The sequence below is a fragment of the Malania oleifera genome, chromosome 9 (assembly GCF_029873635.1).
Source record: "Malania oleifera isolate guangnan ecotype guangnan chromosome 9, ASM2987363v1, whole genome shotgun sequence".
In the NCBI taxonomy this organism is placed as follows: domain Eukaryota; kingdom Viridiplantae; phylum Streptophyta; class Magnoliopsida; order Santalales; family Ximeniaceae; genus Malania; species Malania oleifera.
In genome coordinates, this window is record NC_080425.1 from 61,891,742 (window position 1) to 61,912,742 (window position 21,001).

Genomic DNA, 21,001 nt, shown 5'->3' on the forward strand with positions numbered 1-21,001 from the left:
CATGATGGGCATTTCTGTTGCGCCAAATTCACTCTCTTAATTCATCCAAATGGGGCTCTGACATTGGTAATGCCAAGGTCACACGGTTTTGCACATGATGTTGATTAATTTTCAAGGATCTTAATTTGATACGCAGTTGGGTTGATTGCTCAACTGCTGCATGGATTGGGATATATATTAACCATGTGAAAAGGTTAGAATAACATAATAATATTATGTAGTTCGCTAATATGCCACTTTGGCTAAGTTCATAGGAGTCTTAGCCAAATTTCTACCATGTCATAAACGAAATCCCAGGTTTGAACCTTGAAATACAAATACAAATAGCATTAGTGACGATTTTGAAATAGTCGTCATAACTGCGGCTACTAATAATTATTAGTAACGAATTTTAAAAGCGTGACTACTAATAAAGTATTAGTGACGGATTATAACTGTCATTAAAACCCTAATACCGTCACTATATATTTTACATTAGCTCCACTCAAAATCGTCACTAATAGTAAAGTAGTAGTAACGAATTTCAAAACCGTCACTAATAGTAGAGTAGTAGTGACGAATTTCAAAACCGTCACTAATAATAGAGTGATAGTGACGAATTTGAAATTCGCCAAACTGCACTGCATTCCCTATGAACCTCACAAACACTTCTTGAATCTACAAACCCAAACCCAATTCCTCTAAAAACACAATCACAAAATAATAAAAATCACCAATAACTCAATCAAAATCCACCAAAATAATCAAACACCTCATTTGACTGAGAAAAAATGTAGGATAAGCAAAGAACAACAAAACCAAAAAATAAAAAAGAAAAAAAAATATTTCATCTTCAAATGTTTCCATTCGGACTAATCAAATTTAGGATTTATTTTTCTAAATAAATAAATAAAAATAAAATTTTAGAAGCCAACAACTACAACAAAATGAAATTGGAACTTCATTAATTCATTCCAAAAAAAAAAACAATCTTTATATGTCCACAACTTAGATTTAAGTAGAAAAATCCTCACCAAAAATTCCAGAAATCACAATGTGCCTACCAGGAGCCTGTCCTCCTGACAGAACCACGCCAATCTTGAAACTTTGACCCAATTCACCATCTCCCGCCACCACCATTGCCGATGGCTATCCAAACAGATTCGGAAACAGCTTTGCAATCTCATCTGCAATGTTCTCACTCGTTAGAAGACCTAACTAAATCGTCACAAATATTCCTCCATTTTTCATTCAAGAAAAATATTACAGAGATTAAAAAAAATCAAATTTTTATGCTCTTCTTTAAAGTTTCGCACTCGAACATGAAAAAACACCAACTTTTGCGTTAAAAGCACAAAATACGACCTGAGTTTCTGGCAGTAGAGCTCGGCGGACCGTCGATGACGTTAAAGGAGCCTCTGAGGACGGAAGGGAACCGGGGGGAGTGGTTGAGGTGGCCTGTTTGAACTCCAGAAAAAATTTTCTCTTGAGCAACTGCTGAAAAAATTTCAGCAATGACAAGAAGAAGAAGAACCTGACGGAATGACCTCGGGGGAGCGGCGGCAAGCAACGAGGCGGGCAGTGACGGTGACGACGAGAATGGCTGGAGGGGGATTCGACCTGGGAGATTGGGGAAAAAGAGAGATTGGGAAAGGAGAGAGGAGGGAAAGGAAAAATGGACGTTGATTGGGAAATCGTGCGGGGAAGGCGAATTTAATAGCTGAGAGAGTATTAGTCACGGTTTATTAAACCATCAATAATACTAGATGACGAATGTTTTAAATCATTACTAATATTCTTAATTAAATTTTTTTTATATTTTTTAAATCAAAACATTATTAGTGACGGTTTTCATAAACCTTCACTACTAATAGACTAATAGTGACAAATTTTGAGAATCGTCACTAATACTTAAATAAATTATTTTAATATTTTTTAAATAAAAAAAATTATTACTGACGGTTTATAAAACCGTCACTACTACTAGACTATTAGTAACAAATTTTCCAAAGTATCACTAATATTGTTAACTAAATTATTTTTACTTTACTTAATACTTTAAATTTTTTTCCATTGCCGATGGAGAAAAGTAGTTGAAAAATTAAAAAAAAAAAAAAAAGTCAGAAGAACTAGAGAAAATATTTTTGAAGCCAATAAAAATATTTTGAGTTATTTTGACTTAAAAGTAGAAAATAAAATACTAAAAAAAGATAAAGAAAAATATTTAAAAAACCCTAGAACATTTTAGAGAGGTATTTGAAAAAATTTTAGAAAAATTTTTATAAGGATTTTTTTAAAAAAATGGGGATGTTTTTCAAAAATGATTTTTATGATTTTCTTGATTTTTATGCATCTCGATGATTTCAAAAAAGGTAAAGAAGTAATTTGAGATCTTACCTATATTAACTTCGGTTTTCCCGCGATGGTTTGCTAGTGAAGATTATTACAATTCAGATGGGCCAACATAACACTATCTTCATAGAAGTGGATAGATAAGAATAGTTTATGATATTGTTCAGGAAGCAAAACAAAATATAAATAATGTTGTGGCTAACCTAACTAGTGTGCGTACACCACAAATGAAAATCTTGATGAATTGAAGATAAAATATAACAAGAAGAACATTTCCTTAAGTATAATGCTTAAAGAGAAAGACCTGTTGGGTTGGTTTTCCCTCACTGTGAACGGTGGAGATTGGATTTTGAGCATTCGGTTGTCAGCTTTCAGCCCATGAATAGTAACCTCGGTTTTTTTTGCCACCATAGAGAAAGAAAGTTGTCCATTCTTAATCAACTGCTTTGATCAATGACCATTCGTGGTTTGATTGAGCTAAAAATTTATAGGGATGTTCATGACACGTGAAACTTCATTGTGAATGGTGGAGATGGGATTCTAAGCATTTAGTGTCAGTTTTCAGCTCATGAACAGTAGCCTTAATTTTTTCCGCCACCATAGAGAAAGAAAACTGTCCAGTTTTAATCAACTACTCCGATCAACGACCATTTGTGGTCTGATTGAGCTAAAGATTTATAGGGATGTTCATGACACATGAAACTTCATTTTGAATGGTGGATATGGGATTCTGAGCGTTCAGTGTTGGTTTTCAGCCCATGCATAGTAGCCTCGGTTTTTCTGTCACCATAGAGAGAGAAAGCTGTCCAGTCTTGATCAACTACTCCGATCAATGAGCATTTGTGGTCCGATTGAGCTAAAATTTTTTTGGGATGTCCATAACACGTGAATCTTCATTGTGAATGGTGGAGATTGGAGTCTGAGCATTCGTTATTGTTTTCTTCTCAGCCCATGAACAGACTTATGTATTCCTGCAATTATTGATAGTGGAATTATTTGAATGGAATACGGTCCCGTGGCTTTTCCTTCTCACATTGAGAAGGTTTTCCACGTGAAAATCATGTGTTTTGTGCTTGTGGTGTTTGGATATATATTTTCTGCATATATATATAGATTGTTCTATTTTATAGTTTCCTACAAATTCACACAAAGAGGGAGTTTTAGTATTATTGTTTCTCCCAACAAGATCGTCACTAGTAGTCTTATATTAGTGACAGTTTTAGAGTATTCATTGATGTGACTGGGTCATGACAACTGCTTTCACCCTTTTTTGGTGGAACCATTAATGCCACTTTTGATTTCACATTAGAGTCACCCTAGCACTAGATTGAACCTCCGTATCCGGAGGGAAATCTTCCTCCTTATTGCTCTATTCACTTACCGGCTTTACCTTGATCTTAGAAGGTCCTTCACTAGGATTGTTAGGATTCTTCAATGCAGAGACATTGCAACATTTCCTGTGCATTCTTGTTTGATCAGATGGAAAAGTCTTAAAATTACTCATCTTCATAAACACATACTTCAGTACATTTGCTCGAGTCAACATATGACTCTTCCACTAGTTGTAGTACTTAATGGAAACTCCAACTTGGAATGATCTTGGCGTGACAAACAAGAATTCAACTTTCTCCCAGCTAAATTCAAGCCAGAAAAATTGCTCGAAAGTTCTTGATCCATTCTGAATTGTTTTTTATTTTAGTTTTTCAACATACAAAAACATAAACTAACTATTTTTGCATTTTTATAACATTTATGAGATAAATAAATGACAATAAATAATTTTCACACTATATGCTTATGGAAATAATTTTATTCTCTCATTTTTTAGTTGTTGAAAATAGTTTTTATTTCAAAACTTTCAAATTTATATATAAAATTTAGAAAATATATTTTTAATTATTTTATAGATTTCTAACTCTTACATTGTGAATAAGATAATAAAGTTCAGATTTCAGATTTTAATTATATTGACCATATGTAAAGTTTTTTCTATTACATAAATTCAAATCAAAACTCCAAAATAAATGATTTCAAATTTTATTTTATATAATTTTTAAAAAATTGAAAACAAGTTATCTTTTTAGTAATTACATTGAAATCTATAAATAAATTTTTTTAAAAATATATTTTACACATTTAACCAAACTATTGATTTTCTAAATTTTTAATAAGAATCTTTTTAAAAAAAATTAATAAAAAACACTCATAATGACAAATCCTAAACCGTCACTAAAACTCTATTATTAGTGACGAATTTTACAAACCATCACTAATATTGTTAACTAAATTTTTTAAATAAAAACACTAATAGTAACGAATCCCTAAACTGTCACTAATATTCGATTATTAGTGACGAATTTTCCAAACCGTCACTAATATTGTTAACAAAATTATTTTTATATTTTTTAAATAAAAATACTAATAGTGACGAATCCCTAAACCGTCACTAATACCCCAATAATAGTGACGAATTTTCCAAACCATCACTAATATTGTTAACTAAATTATTTTTATATTTTTTTAAATAAAAACACTAATAGTAACGAATCCCTAAACCGTCACTAATACCCCATTATTAGTGACGAATTTTCCAAACCATCACTAATATTGTTAACTAAATTATTTTTATATTTTTTAAATAAAAGCATTAATAGTGACGAATCCCTAAACCGTCACTAATACCCTATTATTAGTGATGAATTTTCCAAACCGTCACTAATATTGTTAACTAAATTATTTTTATATTTTTTAAATAAAAACGCTAATAGTGACGAATCCCTAAATCATAACCAATATCTCATTATTAGTGACGAATTTTTGAAACCGTCACTAATATTATAAATATTTTTTTTTTATATTTTGTAAATAAAAACACTAATAGTGATGAATCCCCAAACCGTCACTAATACCATATTATTAGTGACGAATTTTCCAAACCATCACTAATAATAGGCTAGTAGTGACAGTTACTTAATCGTCACTAATAAGCGACTTTTAGTGATAGATTTAATTCGTCTTTAATACCCCAAGAATCGTCGTTAATATTTTCTCGAGATAATTTCTGCGTGAAAAATGGTTTATTTTCCCAGGATAATTTAGTGATGAAATTATTAGTGACGGTTTTAAAATAGTTACTAATAGTGCTTTATTAGTGATGGTTGTTAAAACTGTCACTAATACTTAGACTATCAGTGATGATTCTTAAAAATCGTTACTAATACCCACTTTTAGTAATGAAATTGAATCCGTCACTAATATTTTCATCACTAAAAATCAGTTTTTTTTTTTTTTTTTTTGTAGTGATGGTACATAGAAGGACTTCAAACTCAAAAAGTAGAACAATAATAGTGTGAATCCATGGGGCAAGTGATTTTTATTTTACTTAAGATTGAGGCTTATTCTCCCCTGTAAAATCTCAGGCACACATAAGTGCATTTACATTCAAGGTTGAATTTCATTTAAGCACATCCATTATATATTCACCCTTTTTAATAAAACTTAGCATGCAAGATATTATAGACATTAAGCACTTATTCATTTTTCCTAAAAGTAGGGCTTAAGCCCCTCTTGTATGTTTGCATGCATACATACTTGCATTAAGTTCAAGAATGATGTCCATTTAAGTGCATTCCTCATATGTTTATCCTTTCAAAGAATTTCAGGATGTAGCAAATAATAAGCATTCAGCACATAAGCATGATATATTGCATTTCATTTTAATACACGATAGTCAATCAAGGTTATACTCAAAGGTAATACAATAGGGGTTCAAAACAAGGATAACACAACTCAGAATACTCAATGAGTGTGTGACAAAATGAAAGACTCCCCCCAAGTCATGCAATTTTCCTAGTCACATGGACTTGAAATTTATGAAATGATCATCATCCATTTAGATCCAAGTTGAAAGTACATATTCCAAAGATTTGGACCAAATGGTGTCCATGAACTAGTTCATCCTAAGACACAAAAAACAATATGTACATGTTTTTCAAATTTTATAGCATTTTAGATTTTACATGTACTAACCTATTTATTTACTATGCATTCTAGGAAGAGAAATGTATTGCTTATACTAATCAAGAATTAATTTCACTAAGTATACCAGATAGTATAAGCACTCTTTTTAATGCAACTACACTAGTTATCTATTAAAAAATTTTATCATGTGACCAATGCAGTCTTCCATATATGATCATGTGCATGCATCTTCTACTGAGGATGAAAAATTAATATTCTTCTATAATTCACTCATCCTTTCAAAAATATTGTAGCATGCTTTGATTGTTATCTCAATACATGGTTTTATTCTTGAGAAAAGTTCTACCTAAATTTTGGCAGCATACCGTCTGTAAATTAAACATTTCTCATTTTAACCATGTACCTAAAACTTGATAGATTCAAGTAAGCAGTTTAAAATAATCTGCATCATGCAGATTCAATTCAGATTGAGTATGCGAGAACCTATAATATCTACCAGCATGCAATTCATATCACTGTAGCAGCCATGTAGGAGGCATTTGCACATTAGTAAAGCAGGCAAAAATATTTGTCCATTAAATGAAATTTTCATTTAAGCGAAGAATGGACAGAAGGCATTTAGTTCAAAGCAGTTAAAAGAAATTATCCATTCATCAAAGAATATAATCATTTAGCACAAATAGATATTTGCATTCAACACCAACAAATCATCCAATAAATATAATAAGATAAGTATAATACAATTCATTGCTTATTGGACGAGTTTTAAATTTTCTGCTCCCCCTTAGTTATGCAGCTAAAGAGTTTTATTTTCAATTAAGTATCTGGCATAACTAATATTTTCAAACGGGAGGATGAGCTTATGAATGTGATTGAATATGATTAAGTGTTTAAGCTCCATGATAATTAAGTTTAGAGTTGCATGATATATAGTACTATGATAAATTCCCTAAACCTCAATATGTGTGATGGACAAAACATGCTATTATTCAAGAATTTTAAAATTTAAGCATATACATAGCATCAAGATTCTTTTAACAATTAAAACATTTTGTCCCTTCGAAGGGGATAGCCAATATTATCATGTAATATATATATAGATGTTAAGCTTAGATTGGATATATAAAAAAGACTCACGTATTTGCAGGATTTTCTTAGGGCTCTTAGTATGACAATAGTGTATATTAAGGCTTAGAATTTTAAGCATTATACACTATTTAGGCATTTAAAGTATTCTAACCCTATTTACAATAATCTCTAAGATCTTATGAGTATAAAATTTCCTTGAAGTATTTCTCATAAGATGACTTGTTAGCATTATCCAATATATCATGATTCATAAAGATTTAACACAACACATCATACAAATAATGACATAGAATATCAATAAAGTTGAAGGAGAAAGATATACCTTTATAATTTACTCCTTTATAATAGTTTATGCTCAGAGTGGTGTCTTTTTCTCTCTCGATTTTTCAAAATTCTTATGATTCCCAAAATCCTTATCACTTAGAAAGATATAAACTTGTAAAAGCATTAGTGACTAAGGCACGGTTAAAATATGCGTAGCATACAAGATGGTATGCATTAAGAAACAGGTCATACACATTATTAAGTCATTTTTAGGTGTGGGAAACTTTGAATTTTAAAATAATTTTCAATGGGATATGATAAACTTTGACAAACACTTTCCAAATCCTCCAATCATTTAATTCTCTAAAAATCATTTTCAATATTCAAACAGTAAAATCTAAGCAATGAAACCAATGGAGGATTTGCAAAGGGTTGCTCCTCAAAATAAGGATACACAGAAGATGAGTTGTTGTAATCTTTATGCAAATAGCGGTTAAGCTTTTTGCAACCTCACTCTGATACCAATTGGTGGAATTGGTGTATTCCCAAGAGGGGGGTGAATTGGAATTTTAAAACTTTTTGACTAATTTAAATATTTGCCGATTCACCACAGTTCATATCCTATTCAATATATACACGTGTATGTAAAATAATTTTAACAATGAAAACAAGCATACATGTGTGCAGTATATCTTATTTAAATCAAATGTGTGTATGCAAATAATTATTACATTAAATAAACATTTATATACATGCTGAAATTAAAGTGCCAGAATTTAAATAAGATAAAAAGAGAGCGACACACGATATTTGTTATCGATATTTGGCCAAACCAGCCTACGTCCCTGCCTTTAACATGATGGGTGGAGAGGAATGCTCAGTCACTGGTTGTGACTGAAACTCAACGAGAATAAATGCAAATATATTGTATTTCAATCTTAAATGAATTCAGAGAACTTTCAACTCACAATTCTTTTTCTCTCTCTCGCTCACTGGTTTTACTATCTCTACACACCATATTACATTGCACACACACATAACTATTTATAACAAATACAAAAACACAATAATCAACAAATACAGCTGGTAGGTGAGGTTGGTGACTGTTGTTCAACAGAAGTAGCTGGTCGGCAGCCATCATTAACCATTGCTGCCACTGTCCACCATCAAGTTTATTATTTCAACATCCCCCATTAAACTTGACTCTCCTAACTTTGTCATTCCGAGCATTGTCTTCAGTCTTACAAAAATATCATGCTTGAGTTGCTTCGTGAAAATATCAGCAATCCGATCATACATTCTACAAGATATCAATTCCACTTCTTTATTCTTGACATGCTCCCTGATAAAATGATACCGAGTGTCAATATGTTTGCTTCTTTCATGGTAAACTGGATTTTTCGCAAGTGCAATCGCTGATCGGTTGTCAATGTAGACTTCTGTGGGGTTATCTTAAAGAAATCCCAGATACCTCAGTACATTCCTAATCCATATATCATGACAAACAGCTAAGCTGGCAGCAACATACTCAACTTCACATGATGACAACGTTACAATAGGTTGCTTCTTTGAAGACCATGTAAACGCTGTATCTCCCATGAAAAATGTGAATCACATCATGCTTTATCTTTCATCAAGATCTCTTCCCCAATCGCTATCTGAATAGCCGATAAGTTTGCAATCACATCTTGATGAATAGAACATACCATTAGTGATAGTACCCTTGACATATCGGAGTATCCTTTTCACTGCATTCAGGTGGGACTGGTCAGGAGTCTCCATGTACCTGCTAACAAGCCCAACTCCATAGAGTATATCTGGTCTGGTGCACATCAAATACCTCAAGCTTCCAACTAGACTCTTGAAATACGTGGGGTCAACATCTCCTTCCTCATTCTTTCTTAATTCCAATCCAGTTTCAACCGGCATTGTCACAGGATTGCATTTGTCCATCAAAAACTTCTTCAGTACTTCTTTTGCATAGTGGCTCTGGGAGATGAAGATTCCCTTCTCGCTTTGCACGACTTCTATGCCAAGGAAGTGAGCCATCTAGCCAATATCCGTCATTTCGAATTCTTTGACCATGCTTCTCTTGAAAGCAGCAAACATCTCTGGATTGTTGCCGGTGAAGATCAGATCATCAACACATAGGCAGGCAATTAGCATGCTTTCATCTGTCTCCATCTTCATGTATAGCGCATGCTCGTAGGGACACTTCTCAAATCCATTATTCTGGAAGTAGTCATCAATCCTTATGTTCCACGCACGAGGTGTCTGCTTCAAGCCATAGAGTGCTTTCTTCAACTTGTACACTTTATCTTCTTTGCCCTTCTTCACATATCCAGGTGTTTGATCGATATAAATCTTTTATTCTAGAAAACCGTTCAGAAATGCTGATTTCACGTCCGGCTGGTAAATCTTCCATCCATTTTGTGCTGATAGTGAAATTAGTAATCTAATGGTTTCAAGCCTGGCAACTAGGGCAAAGATTTCTCTATGATAAATCCCTTCTTTCTACTTGTAGTCTTTGGCGACAAGTCTTGCTTTGTATCTCTGAACTTCTCCTTGAGCGTTCTTTTTGGTCTTGTAGACCCATTTCACATCAATAGTTTTGCGGCCCTTCGGGAGATTTGTCAACTCCCAAGTCTTGTTCTTCTTGATGGATTGAATCTCCTTATCCATAGCTTTTCTCCATTTGTCTTCTTTGTTAGCTTCCTCAAAGCTAACAGGGTCGCTGGTTAACAATAGACAGTATAGAGTAACATACTCTTTTATTGGTTCCGTACTTTCATACAGGTCAACTAGATTTCGAGCTCCTCCAGGTCTCATGTCTGAGATTTCATGCTCTATTAGTGATGGAGCTTCATTCCTTTATAGTGAACCATGTGGAGGTATCTGCAACTTGAGAACTTGTGACTCGGTAGCCACTTCTCTTGTCTGTGTAGGTTCTTCTCATTCAAGTGCCAATTCCGCATCTTTGGAACATTCAGCCTGGTTCCATTTCTAGGATTCATTTTCTTCAAAAATGACATCCCGACTATGAAAGACTTTCTTGTTGATGGGATTATAGAGTCGATATCCCATGGTGCTATCACCATATCCAACAAGAATACACTTCTCTCCTTTATCATCCAGCTTTGACCTTTTTGCTTTTAGGATCTTGGCGTAGGCTATGGAGCCAAATACCCTAAGATGAATCACACTGGGCTTGTGAGTACTTTAGGCTTCATGTGGTGTCTTTGCATCAAAACACTTCGTAGGACACCAATTGAGTAGATAGACTGCGTATAACACTGCTTTTGCCTAAAAACTCTTGGGCACATTCTTATCTTTTAACATGCTCCTGGCCATGTTAAGGATTGTGCGGTTCTTCCTTTCGGCTACACCATTCAACTGGGGAGTGTAGGTTAGTGTGAACTAAGTTTGAATCCCTTGATGCCTAAGGAATTCGAGGAAAGCTTCGTCTTTGTACTCTCCTCCTTGGTTTGACCGGAGTGACTTGATGCGGTAGCCACTTTGTTTCTCCACAAGAGCTTTGAACTCTTTGAACTTGTCGAACACCTCTGACTTCCTTTTTAGGAAGTTGACCCAGGTCTTCCTGCTGTAGTCGTCGATGAAGGTAGGGAAGTATCGATTCTATCCATTTGAAAATGGTCTTAGTGGACCACACACGTCTGTGTGTATTAGCTGAAGCGGCATGGTAGTTCTACAGTTAGCTTGTTTTCCAAAGCTGTTTCTGTGTTACTTACTCAGAATACAACTTTCACATATCACATTTGGATGGTGGATTTTTGGTAAGCCTTTCACCATCTTTTTGCTTCCCAACTATTTTAAATTTTCAAAATTCAGATGTCTATACCTTAGATGTCATAGCCAATCTTTGTCTTTGATGATAGTGCTCAAACATCTCAGCGTATCATGTTGGATGGCAAGCGAAAACATTCAATTCTTTGCCATTTGTACTCTAGTAACAAGCTTTCCTCGAGCATCTGTTATCACCATATGCTTATTACTAAGGCTAATTTGGTAGCCTCTCTCCACAAGTTGTCCGAGACTCAAGATGTTAGTCATCATATTTGGTACATAATAGACGTTGGAGATGTAAGCATGATCTTTGGACTTCTGTTTGATCAAAATATCTCCTCTCCCTCAGACTGGGATTTTAGAATTGCCAAAAGAGATCTCGCCCTGAACTTTCTCATTAAGTTCAAAGAATAGGTTCTTTCTGCCAGTTATATGGTTGCTGACTCCAGAATCAAGGTACCAAACACTTTGGTCCTGGAGAGTTGAATTGTGTGCCACAGCATTAACAACTCTCCATCAGCATGTTCAGTTTCGGCAAGGTTAGCCTCCTTGCTAACCTTTTCTTGTTGTTGTCCCTAACACTCATTACTATAGTGTCTATACTTATGACAGTTGTAGCATTGAATGTTTCTTTTGTCTACTTTCGAGTGGTTATTGTATCCTCCTTTTCTTCCCTGTCCTCTGCCTCATAGGACATAGTTCTATTGATTGCGTCCTCCACTAGTGGGACCTCTTCCGCCTCTACCACCTCATCTGGAGTCAAAATTTCCATAATTTCTTCCATGGGATCCTCGGCCTTGTCCTCTTCCTTGCTGTGACGTCCCCCCTTTGTCGTATCTATCTGCAGTAAGGGACAACTTTGTTTGGAAGGCTTGCTCTAGTGCTTTATCATCACTCCTTCTATTGACTTTTTGCTCATGGGCTTGGAGTGAGCCCACAAGTTCTTCTACGAACATGGTTTCCAAATCTTTTGTTTCTTCCAAGGTCACAACTATATAATCATATTTTGAATTTAGAAATCGCAAAATTTTCTCACAAATTCTCTCATCATTGAGAGTCTCTCCATTTCTTCTCAATTGATTTGATACTACCATAACTCGTGTATAGTAGTCAGCAATAGATTCAATAGATTTTATTTTAGAGATTTGAAATCACCTCGCAATATTTGAAGACGAATCTTATTTACTTTGTTCGCACCTTTGTGTGTTCGCTAGAGAGAGTCCCAAACTTCTTTGAATGTCTCGGCGGAGGCGATGATTTTGAATGTAGCCTCTTCAAGGCCTTGGTAGATTATGAACTTCGCCTTGTAATCCTTCTTTCGATCAGCTCGCAAGGTCGTTCTTTGAGCATCCAACATAGCTGCTTCAGCTTCTTTTGATGGGCTTTCTTTATACTCATCTTCAACGATGTCCATGACATCTTGAGCACCTAGAAGGGCTCTCATTTGAATAGACCAGTTGTCATAATTCTCCCGGGTCAATTTTGGAATGACCGCTTGGGTAGCACTATTCGCCATTAAATTTAATATATAAAAAACAAAGATATGGGGGCTGATTTTGGCAAATCTGATGCCACCAATGTGTTCAGAAGGTCAAAAAACCTAAGGAACCGGTTTTGGGATGCAAAGAACCGGTCTAAAAATCACTGAACTGACCAAAACTTCTAAATCGGTTTTTTTATAAAAAAAAATGATTTGACATAATGGGAAATAACAATGTTAGTTGTTACCGTTAAGCACACGTGGAGGATTCTACGTATGTCGCGTGTCAGCGGTTAGACGCAAGTCAGTCAAGCGGGTCGGGTCGTGTGGATGAAGTCGGTTGCGGGTTGTTGAGCCGGGTCGCTGATCGGGTGACCGGGTTGGGTCTCACCAATCAGGCGAGGAAGACGCGTGCGGGGCGCGTGTCACCGGCACCGGAGTTTATGTCGGTGCATGTGGCACCTGGGAAAGGCGTTGACAACGCTGGAGGCGCATGTGAGCGCGTGCGACATTTCTCGATGTCCGTTTGAGATGTGGTTTCCATCGTTGGAATCGTCTCAATGCGAATTTCACAATGGTAGGCTCAATTTTGATTTTTGAGCAACTTCAAATATAAGAGGAAAATGAATTTTTTCTCTGTTCGTCTCTGTTTGGCAAATTTCAATGTTCTTGGACACTTTGATACCACTGATGGGTGGAGAGGAACGCTCAGTCACTGGTTGTGATTGAAACTCAATGAGAATAAATGCAAATATATTGTATTTCAATCTAAAATGAATACAGAGAACTTTCAACTCACAATTCTCTTTCTCTCTCTCGCTCACTGGTTTTACTCTCTCTACACACCATATTACATTGCACACACACATAACTATTTATAGCAGATACAAAGACACAATAATCAACAAATGCAGCTAGTAGGTTAGGTTGGTGACCATCGTTCAACAGAAGCGGCTGGTCGGCAGCCGTCGTCAACCATTGCTACCACCGTCTACCGTCAAGTTTACTATTTTAACAGGACATACCCTCCAAGGATTACACTATCCATGCATACTTAAATGGGTGGAGTACAAGCTATTACAACTTTTCCTTACGGGTCAAGGTAAACCCAAACTCAATTATCAGGTTGAGCCCAACTGGTCTCCCTTACGAACCCATAAGGGAGTGGAGACACCCTAGTTCAATTTTTGGGCTGAACCGAATTGGTCTCACTTGCGGGTGCAATTCACGGGCTGAACCCAATCGGTACAATAAAAACATTTTCGTACATATAAATATGCTTTTGAATACAAGAAGAAACGTATAACATTAAAGATCTTAAAATGCACACTCTAATGACATAAAATGATGCTCAGTGGAGTATGGGTGTTTTTCAAAATAGATATTTTCAATCTTTGAATAATGAAGTATATGATAAAGTATTTCAAAGATTTGAACCATAATGAAATATTTCTTCGGAACCAAATAAACAGGAGAAACTCAAAAATTACTCTCAAAATGATTTTCTAAAAATGTGAGTTCAAGTGAGAGTAAATGCACTTTGATATGCAAATGTATGCCTAGATAAAATACTCTCCTTAAAATGTTTCCAAATAAAGAATCAAAGAGAGTTTGGAGAGTATGAAGAGATTTGCCCCAAAGAAAAGATTTTTGTAATAAAAATAGATTTGGGGGAACTTTGATTAGGAAAATCCAAAATAAATTTGAGAGAAAATTATGGCAAATTAAAGTTACTAATCTAAGCAAATGAAGGGGTATTTATAGATTTTCAAGAAAATATGACTGTTGGGGACATATTGAAAATTTTAAAAAAGTTTAATTAATTTTAACCCCTAATTACCACGGTAAAAACACAGCAACTCGAGAGGTTCGGTCACCAAATGCCTAGGGTCGGTAGCCCAAACACTCATAATGCCCCTCAGGCAATTTTCCAGTTCGATCGACTGTGGACATGCTCAGTCAGTTGAGCCAGGCAGTTTCCCAAGAGCTTCGTGGTTTCAATTGCTCAGTGAGGGGTTCAGTTTGCCGAGATTTGAACACAGTCGACCGAGGTTAATTTGAACTACCAGTTCGGTCGGCTGAGGAAGGTGAGGAAAGTCACATATCAGCTTTGGTCGACCGTGGACGATACGTTCAAATTATGTTCGGTCACCCAAGTCAAGTCAAACTTTTGACTCTGGGCTAGTTCGGTCGACCGAGCTGATTAAAGCTTGAATTGGTTGGTCGACCGAGGGTATCAAAATTCTTGTTTTGCCCTTGAATTTGACCTTAAATTATTTTAAAACCTTTCATATGATTTTATCTTTTTATGAAAAGGTTTTGTATGAAATGTAGGTGCCCTAAGGTTAGTCCAAGGTCGTTTTGAGCTTTCAAACATATCATGTAGATGCCTACATTATTACAGACAAAAAATATGAAAACTAAATGCAAATACAAATGAAATAAACAAATGTCTTCTTTCTTTTTTACTCTTCTGCATGGAATTCGCTTGAAAGGCATAATCTTTAAGTCCATTAGGCTTCCATTTTCTTGTATCTTATGTCCGTGTTAAAATGCAAACCTATTGACACACTAAGTGCACACATAAGATACAAATGCTTTCTCAGCATCAAAGTAGGGATCAAACTTAAAAAGCCAACACTTTCTCTTATATTTTGTAAAAAGCAAGTCTTTTGAGTCTTATAAGTATCCCAAAAATCAAATGTCAAGGAAGGTCTATGTTATTTTCTAAACCTCAAGAGAGATCGATGAGATTTTTGAAACCTCAAGGGATCTTAATGTCTTTTATCCTACAAAATAATAAATAAAATAACAATTAAGCATAAAACAAATTTGAATAAACTAGTTTAACTAACAAATGATAATTAACTAATAACTATATAAAAATTGATAGATGTAATATATTAGTTTATATATATAATTATATAGAAATTTAGTTTATTTAGTTAATTAATTGATTAAAATTTTGTTAATCTAGGCAATAACTCAATCAAAAATTAATAAATAATGAACTAAACCAAATCAATTGATTAATGAAGCAAAATTAACTAATTTTTTTGCTTCAATTGATTTATTCAATATGGATTCAGTTTGTCGACCCTACTTCTAGTGAAAAGATAATTTACTTTTAAGGATCTAACATGGAAGATATCTTCAAACACTATTAGACATTGTATTATTTTCCCTATTTTTCAAGAGATTTTTGTTTGTTCAGAGGTCAATCTTAGCCCTCACAAGAATCCAATATGTTTTTTTTTTAGCACCAATTGAGATAATGAAATGTATGAGGAAAAACACATGTTTGTCGTAACGTTTCAGAAAAGGATCTGGAATGGCGAGGAATAATAATAATAATATAAGTTTGATGAAGTCGCTACTAACCAATTATTTACCTATGTTTGGTTAGCTCACCTAATTACTACTTGTCAATTGGTCTCTAGACTAATCGTAGGTCAAGGAACCAGTAGTCTTGTCCTGCTTTTACCAGAGTTAGGATCTTAAGTTCAGTTATATGAGGGAAAGGTACTAGCACCCCCTACGCATATGTTCTATGAACAATACCAAATTAATTATGAATTATCTTTAAATTGAATCTAATGGTCTTTAATTACCTCTCATAAAAAAATAAAAAAATATTAAAATTTTAAAATAAAATGTGAAATAAGGTATGATTTAGAAATTTCTAATAAAATCTCAAAAGGAGAAAATCTTATTAGATAAATCCCCACTTAAAACTAATATAGGTGAGGTCTGAAATACCTCTTTACCGTTTGTTTAGTCAATGAAACACACTTAACATAAAAATAAATTATATATAGATAATAAATTCATCAAATTTGATAAAAAAAAAAAGTCTTCAAAATATTCTTAGATTTTTTTCAATTTTTTTTTAGAATGTTATGAAAAACTTCCACAATTTTTTTTTTTGTAATTTTTTTGGGATTTTTAAGACTTTTTCCTTTGTTTTTTATATTTTTATTTTCTTAATTTTTTATCTGAGTCAAAATAACTCAAATAATTTTTATTTGTTTTTTTTATTTTTAAAAATATTTTCTTGATTTTTTTAATTTTTTACTATTTTTTTAATTTTTAAATTAAAAATTAATTAAAAATAAAATTTGAAATTAAATAAATGAACCAGTGGTTCAGAAATGTTAGACCAGTCCAATGGGTTTAAATTGGGTCAATAGCCGATTAGGAAAAGATGGCCATCCATGTGTCAACCAATAATTGTGACACATGACACTGCTTATTTATTTATTTTATTTATTTATTTTTAATTTTCTACAGCAGGGTGACATCAACATGATGTTACCCACCACGTGGCGGAACACGATTCAAATTTGGGTTATTGGATCCATATATGAGTATTTGGATGAGGGTTAATATTTAGGTCTAAGCAATTTCGGGTTAAATACCCGAATTTTATTTGATATATATTCAGAGAAATTTTTTTTCCCTATATTATGAATTTTTCCCTATATTGGGTTCTTTTTCAATTTATTATTTTCAATGTAAAAATTCATTTTCCCTATATTATGAATTTTTCCCTATATTTTTCTCAATTAATGAAATTAATAAATGTTGCCTAATTTTTGTTACATAAGCCTCATATAAAACGACTAGTTGGGAAAAGATGGTCCTCCACGTGTTAGCCAATAATGTGACAACCCAAATAATAATGAGATTTAAATAATAAAGAGGAAGGGAAATGGAAACAGTAACAGAAAGAGGAGGTCGACAACATTGCACTTTCGAAGAAATAAACCGAGAGAAATTATCAGGACCTCGTCTACGAACACAAGGGATTCGTCGACGAGGGTATAAGAGGGCCTCGTCGACGAAGCCAAGTTTCGTTGACGAGGAAATACTGAGAGAGGTTTTGAGCAGTCTGAATTTCGTCGACGAGGAGTGGGTTTCATCGACGAAATTATTAAAGAACTCTTCGACAAGATGACATGGCTCGTCGACGAATCGAGCCCTATAATAGTGAAAAACTTGGATTTTTTATGGAAATTTAGTGCAGAACCCTCTTTTTCTCTCCCATTCGGTTCCCTCTCCTTCTCTCTTCGATTTCGGGCTGGATTTTCGCTAGTTCGACTATCTGAAGCCACCACGACGCCCCTGTGAAAGTTCTCTACAAGTATGCCAGAGCAAATCGTCGGTGGGGCTGAGTTGGAGACCATCCCAAATCCAGGGTAAGGCTTTCTATTCAGTATTTGGTTAATTGATAGTTGTAGGAAGTGATATACGCGTAAAAATACTGAACTTTAGTTCTGGGGAATGTTGTTTTCAGGGTGTTGAACGGGGAACCCTGTGGGTGTAGGACATATTTTCTTAGGGGCTTTTCAGGAATCAGGTAAGGGGACAAACTAAACTAGTTTTTTTTTAAGAAAATGTATGTATATATAGCATTTGATTTCAAGAAAGTAAATATGTTCATATATATGATTTATATTTGAGAAAACACTGTTGAAAATGATGATATGTTGAATATATGAAAAACTTGTTTAGTGTGGCATGAGTAGAAATTGTTATGAAATATTATTTTCTGGAAATGTGATTATGATACAGATTTTTATAATGGAAAACCAGCGTACGGGCCGAGATTTTTATATATGTTCAGGGGCATACGGGCCAAGCTATGTGTATGATTTGCCAGCATACGGGTTGTGCCATGGATATGATTTGCCAGTGTACGAGCTGCGCTATGTGTATGATTTTCCGGCGTCTGGGCCAAGCTATGGAAATGATTTGCCAGCGTACGGGCTATGCTATGATATGATTTGCCGACGTACTGACCGAGCTATGGTAAAATGTGAAATATCGGCGTACAGGCCGATGATTTTTCATGATATACGTAAAAATGCAAAATGATATGATTGATCTGATAATTAATGATATGAGATATTCATGTATCACAGTTTCAGTATATGTTATATGATATTAGAACTTCATTGGCTTGGTTTAAGCTAGCACTTGCACGGTACCGTTGCTATGTGTCCATGGTCTTCATGATCATGATATTTGTGTTAACGCCGCTGTATAGAGTGGTGTGAGATTGGATGGTCGATGTGGTTTTTAAGAAGTGTGTGAGCGCCCCTGGTGTACGGACCAGGTCTGGCAGACCCATTAGACTTACAGACTGTACTTTTGACTTGGCAGTGGTCGGCCAACCATTGTCAGGTCCCACCGTCGGGCCACACAACCCAGTCACGTGGGGGTAATACATGACAACAGCCAGCTAACCTACCAGGAATGTTTTTATTTGCATTATTATATTTTATGAGATGAAATATAATTATGAAAATGCAGTATGTTCTGTCATGTTATGATGATATATATGTTTTCTCAGATATGACATAACAGTTGTTAAATATGTTTCTATACGATATATGTATAACACAGAATACTCATGTTGTCAGACACTAGTATTAGTTTATTTCCCTTATTAAGAGGTGTCTCACCCTAAAATTTTATAAACTTTTCAGGAGCCCCAGATAGGAGAGCGGGAAAAGTCCCGCTGATCTAGTGCTATTTGTCTGCCCTCTTTGAAGGGTAAGTGTTAGTAGGGACATTTGGATTTTGTGGGAAATGTCCATAGATCTTGTTTTTGGGATGTATATACTGAAATACAGTGGTTATAGTGACTCTGGTATTCATGGTAATGTGATGGATGTTTTCATATTTATAATATTGTGATTGTATGTTTCCTGTTGCTTAGGCTTTCGTTATGTGTTCTGATGTATCCCTGGTACCCACGGGTCTAGGTGGATTATGATCTGTCGAGATTTGTGATATTGATTTTATTATATTTTGAAAAAAATATATATAGGGAAATTAAGCAGGTCGTCACAGTTTGGTATCAGAGCTTAGGTTGCTAGGTTCTGTAGACTTTAGAATGCAGCAGAAACAATACCAGAGTTTAGGAAATGATTTGAGGTTTTGTTCTACAGTCTAGAAGCAGGAGTTCCGTGGTAGTTTCTGTGCTTTTCCTAGGGTGACGATTTCAGAAAAACCATAGTAAGCTATTGTCGGGTTGTGTTCCTAGAATGTTAGACTGGGGATTAGAAATGAGTTAGAAATGTTGAGATAAGTGGTGAGAATAAGTGGGTAAATTATAAGGATAGGAATACTGAGTTGCAACTGCTATTTTTCAGGATAGATCTAGAAGGAAATAGTGCCCATGCGAGTGGCGGTGATGGAGCAAGACCATCAGGTGTAGCTGGGACCGAATTTGACACGGTATTACGTAGTGTGGCTCAGCAGGTTATGGCTGAGATCTTTAGGAGCTCAAGGGAGCATAGTGGTCCATCTGTAGGTCATGGGTGCATTATAGAAAAGTTTATGAAGATGAATCCTCCGGCATTCTCAGGTGAAGTTGATCCTGCAGCCTTTGAGAACTAGATGTAGAAGACCGAGAAAATCTTGGCTGTATTGCAGTGTACTGAGGAATAGAGAGTCCTCTTTGCCACCTATAGACTGGCAGGAGAGGTCGAGAGGTGGTGGACTACGGTAAGACTATTGGAGCAGCAGAGGCTGACTCCGATAGCCATGACATGGGACCGGTTTAAAGAATTGTCATTCGATAGATATTTTTCGGCTATTGTCAGGGAGGCTAAAGTAGAAGAGTTCCCGAGTCTGAAGCAGGGACAACTATCCATCCAGCAATATGCGGTGCATTTCATTGAGCTCTCTCGTTTCGCCCCGTACATTGTTCTTGATGAAGTGAAGAAGGCGAGGCAGTTTGAGAGAGGCTTGAGGTGGAGCATATTCAAGCAGGTGGTGGTGCTGCGGATCTAGAACTTTGCTGAGTTAGTTGATAGGGCAGCCTTGGTAGAGATTAGTGAGCGTCTCATTTCAGAGGAGCAGAGACAGAGGAAGAGATCTGCATCTACGGGCTACCAGCAGGGTCATAGACCAGGTCAGCAGAGGAGAGGTAATCATGGTAGAGGGTGAAAGCAGGAGATGGGAGGATGCGAGGCACAGGCAGGGTAGGGTCCTTCAGTCTGTCAGACTTGTGGTAGGAGGCACTGGGGAGAGTGTCAAGCT

General features: G+C 35.2%; 1 protein-coding gene across 1 annotated transcript; it reads right to left on the reverse strand.

Annotated features, from left to right (window-relative positions):
• Nucleotides 1–917: 917 nt before the first annotated feature.
• On the reverse strand, nt 918–8,813 carry LOC131163476 (uncharacterized). The gene is made up of 4 exons (XM_058120072.1): nt 8,747–8,813; nt 1,527–1,699; nt 1,345–1,437; nt 918–1,166 (listed from the first exon to the last, which is right to left on the reverse strand). The coding sequence occupies exons 1-4, from the start codon at nt 8,811–8,813 to the stop codon at nt 1,029–1,031; spliced, it is 471 nt and encodes a 156-aa protein (XP_057976055.1). The 3' UTR covers nt 918–1,028.
• Nucleotides 8,814–21,001: the final 12,188 nt, after the last annotated feature.

Bases quoted from the DNA above. Each gene is read 5' to 3' on its own strand.
- LOC131163476 (XM_058120072.1), bottom strand. From the start codon at position 8,813: ATGGTTAATGATGGCTGCCGACCAGCTACTTCTGTTGAACAACAGTCA. The intron at 1,700-8,746 runs GTATTTGTTGAT...ATACTCTCTCAG, and splicing joins ACCAACCTCACCTACCAGCT to CTATTAAATTCGCCTTCCCC. The intron at 1,167-1,344 runs GTCGTATTTTGT...AGAACATTGCAG, and splicing joins CTCTACTGCCAGAAACTCAG to ATGAGATTGCAAAGCTGTTT.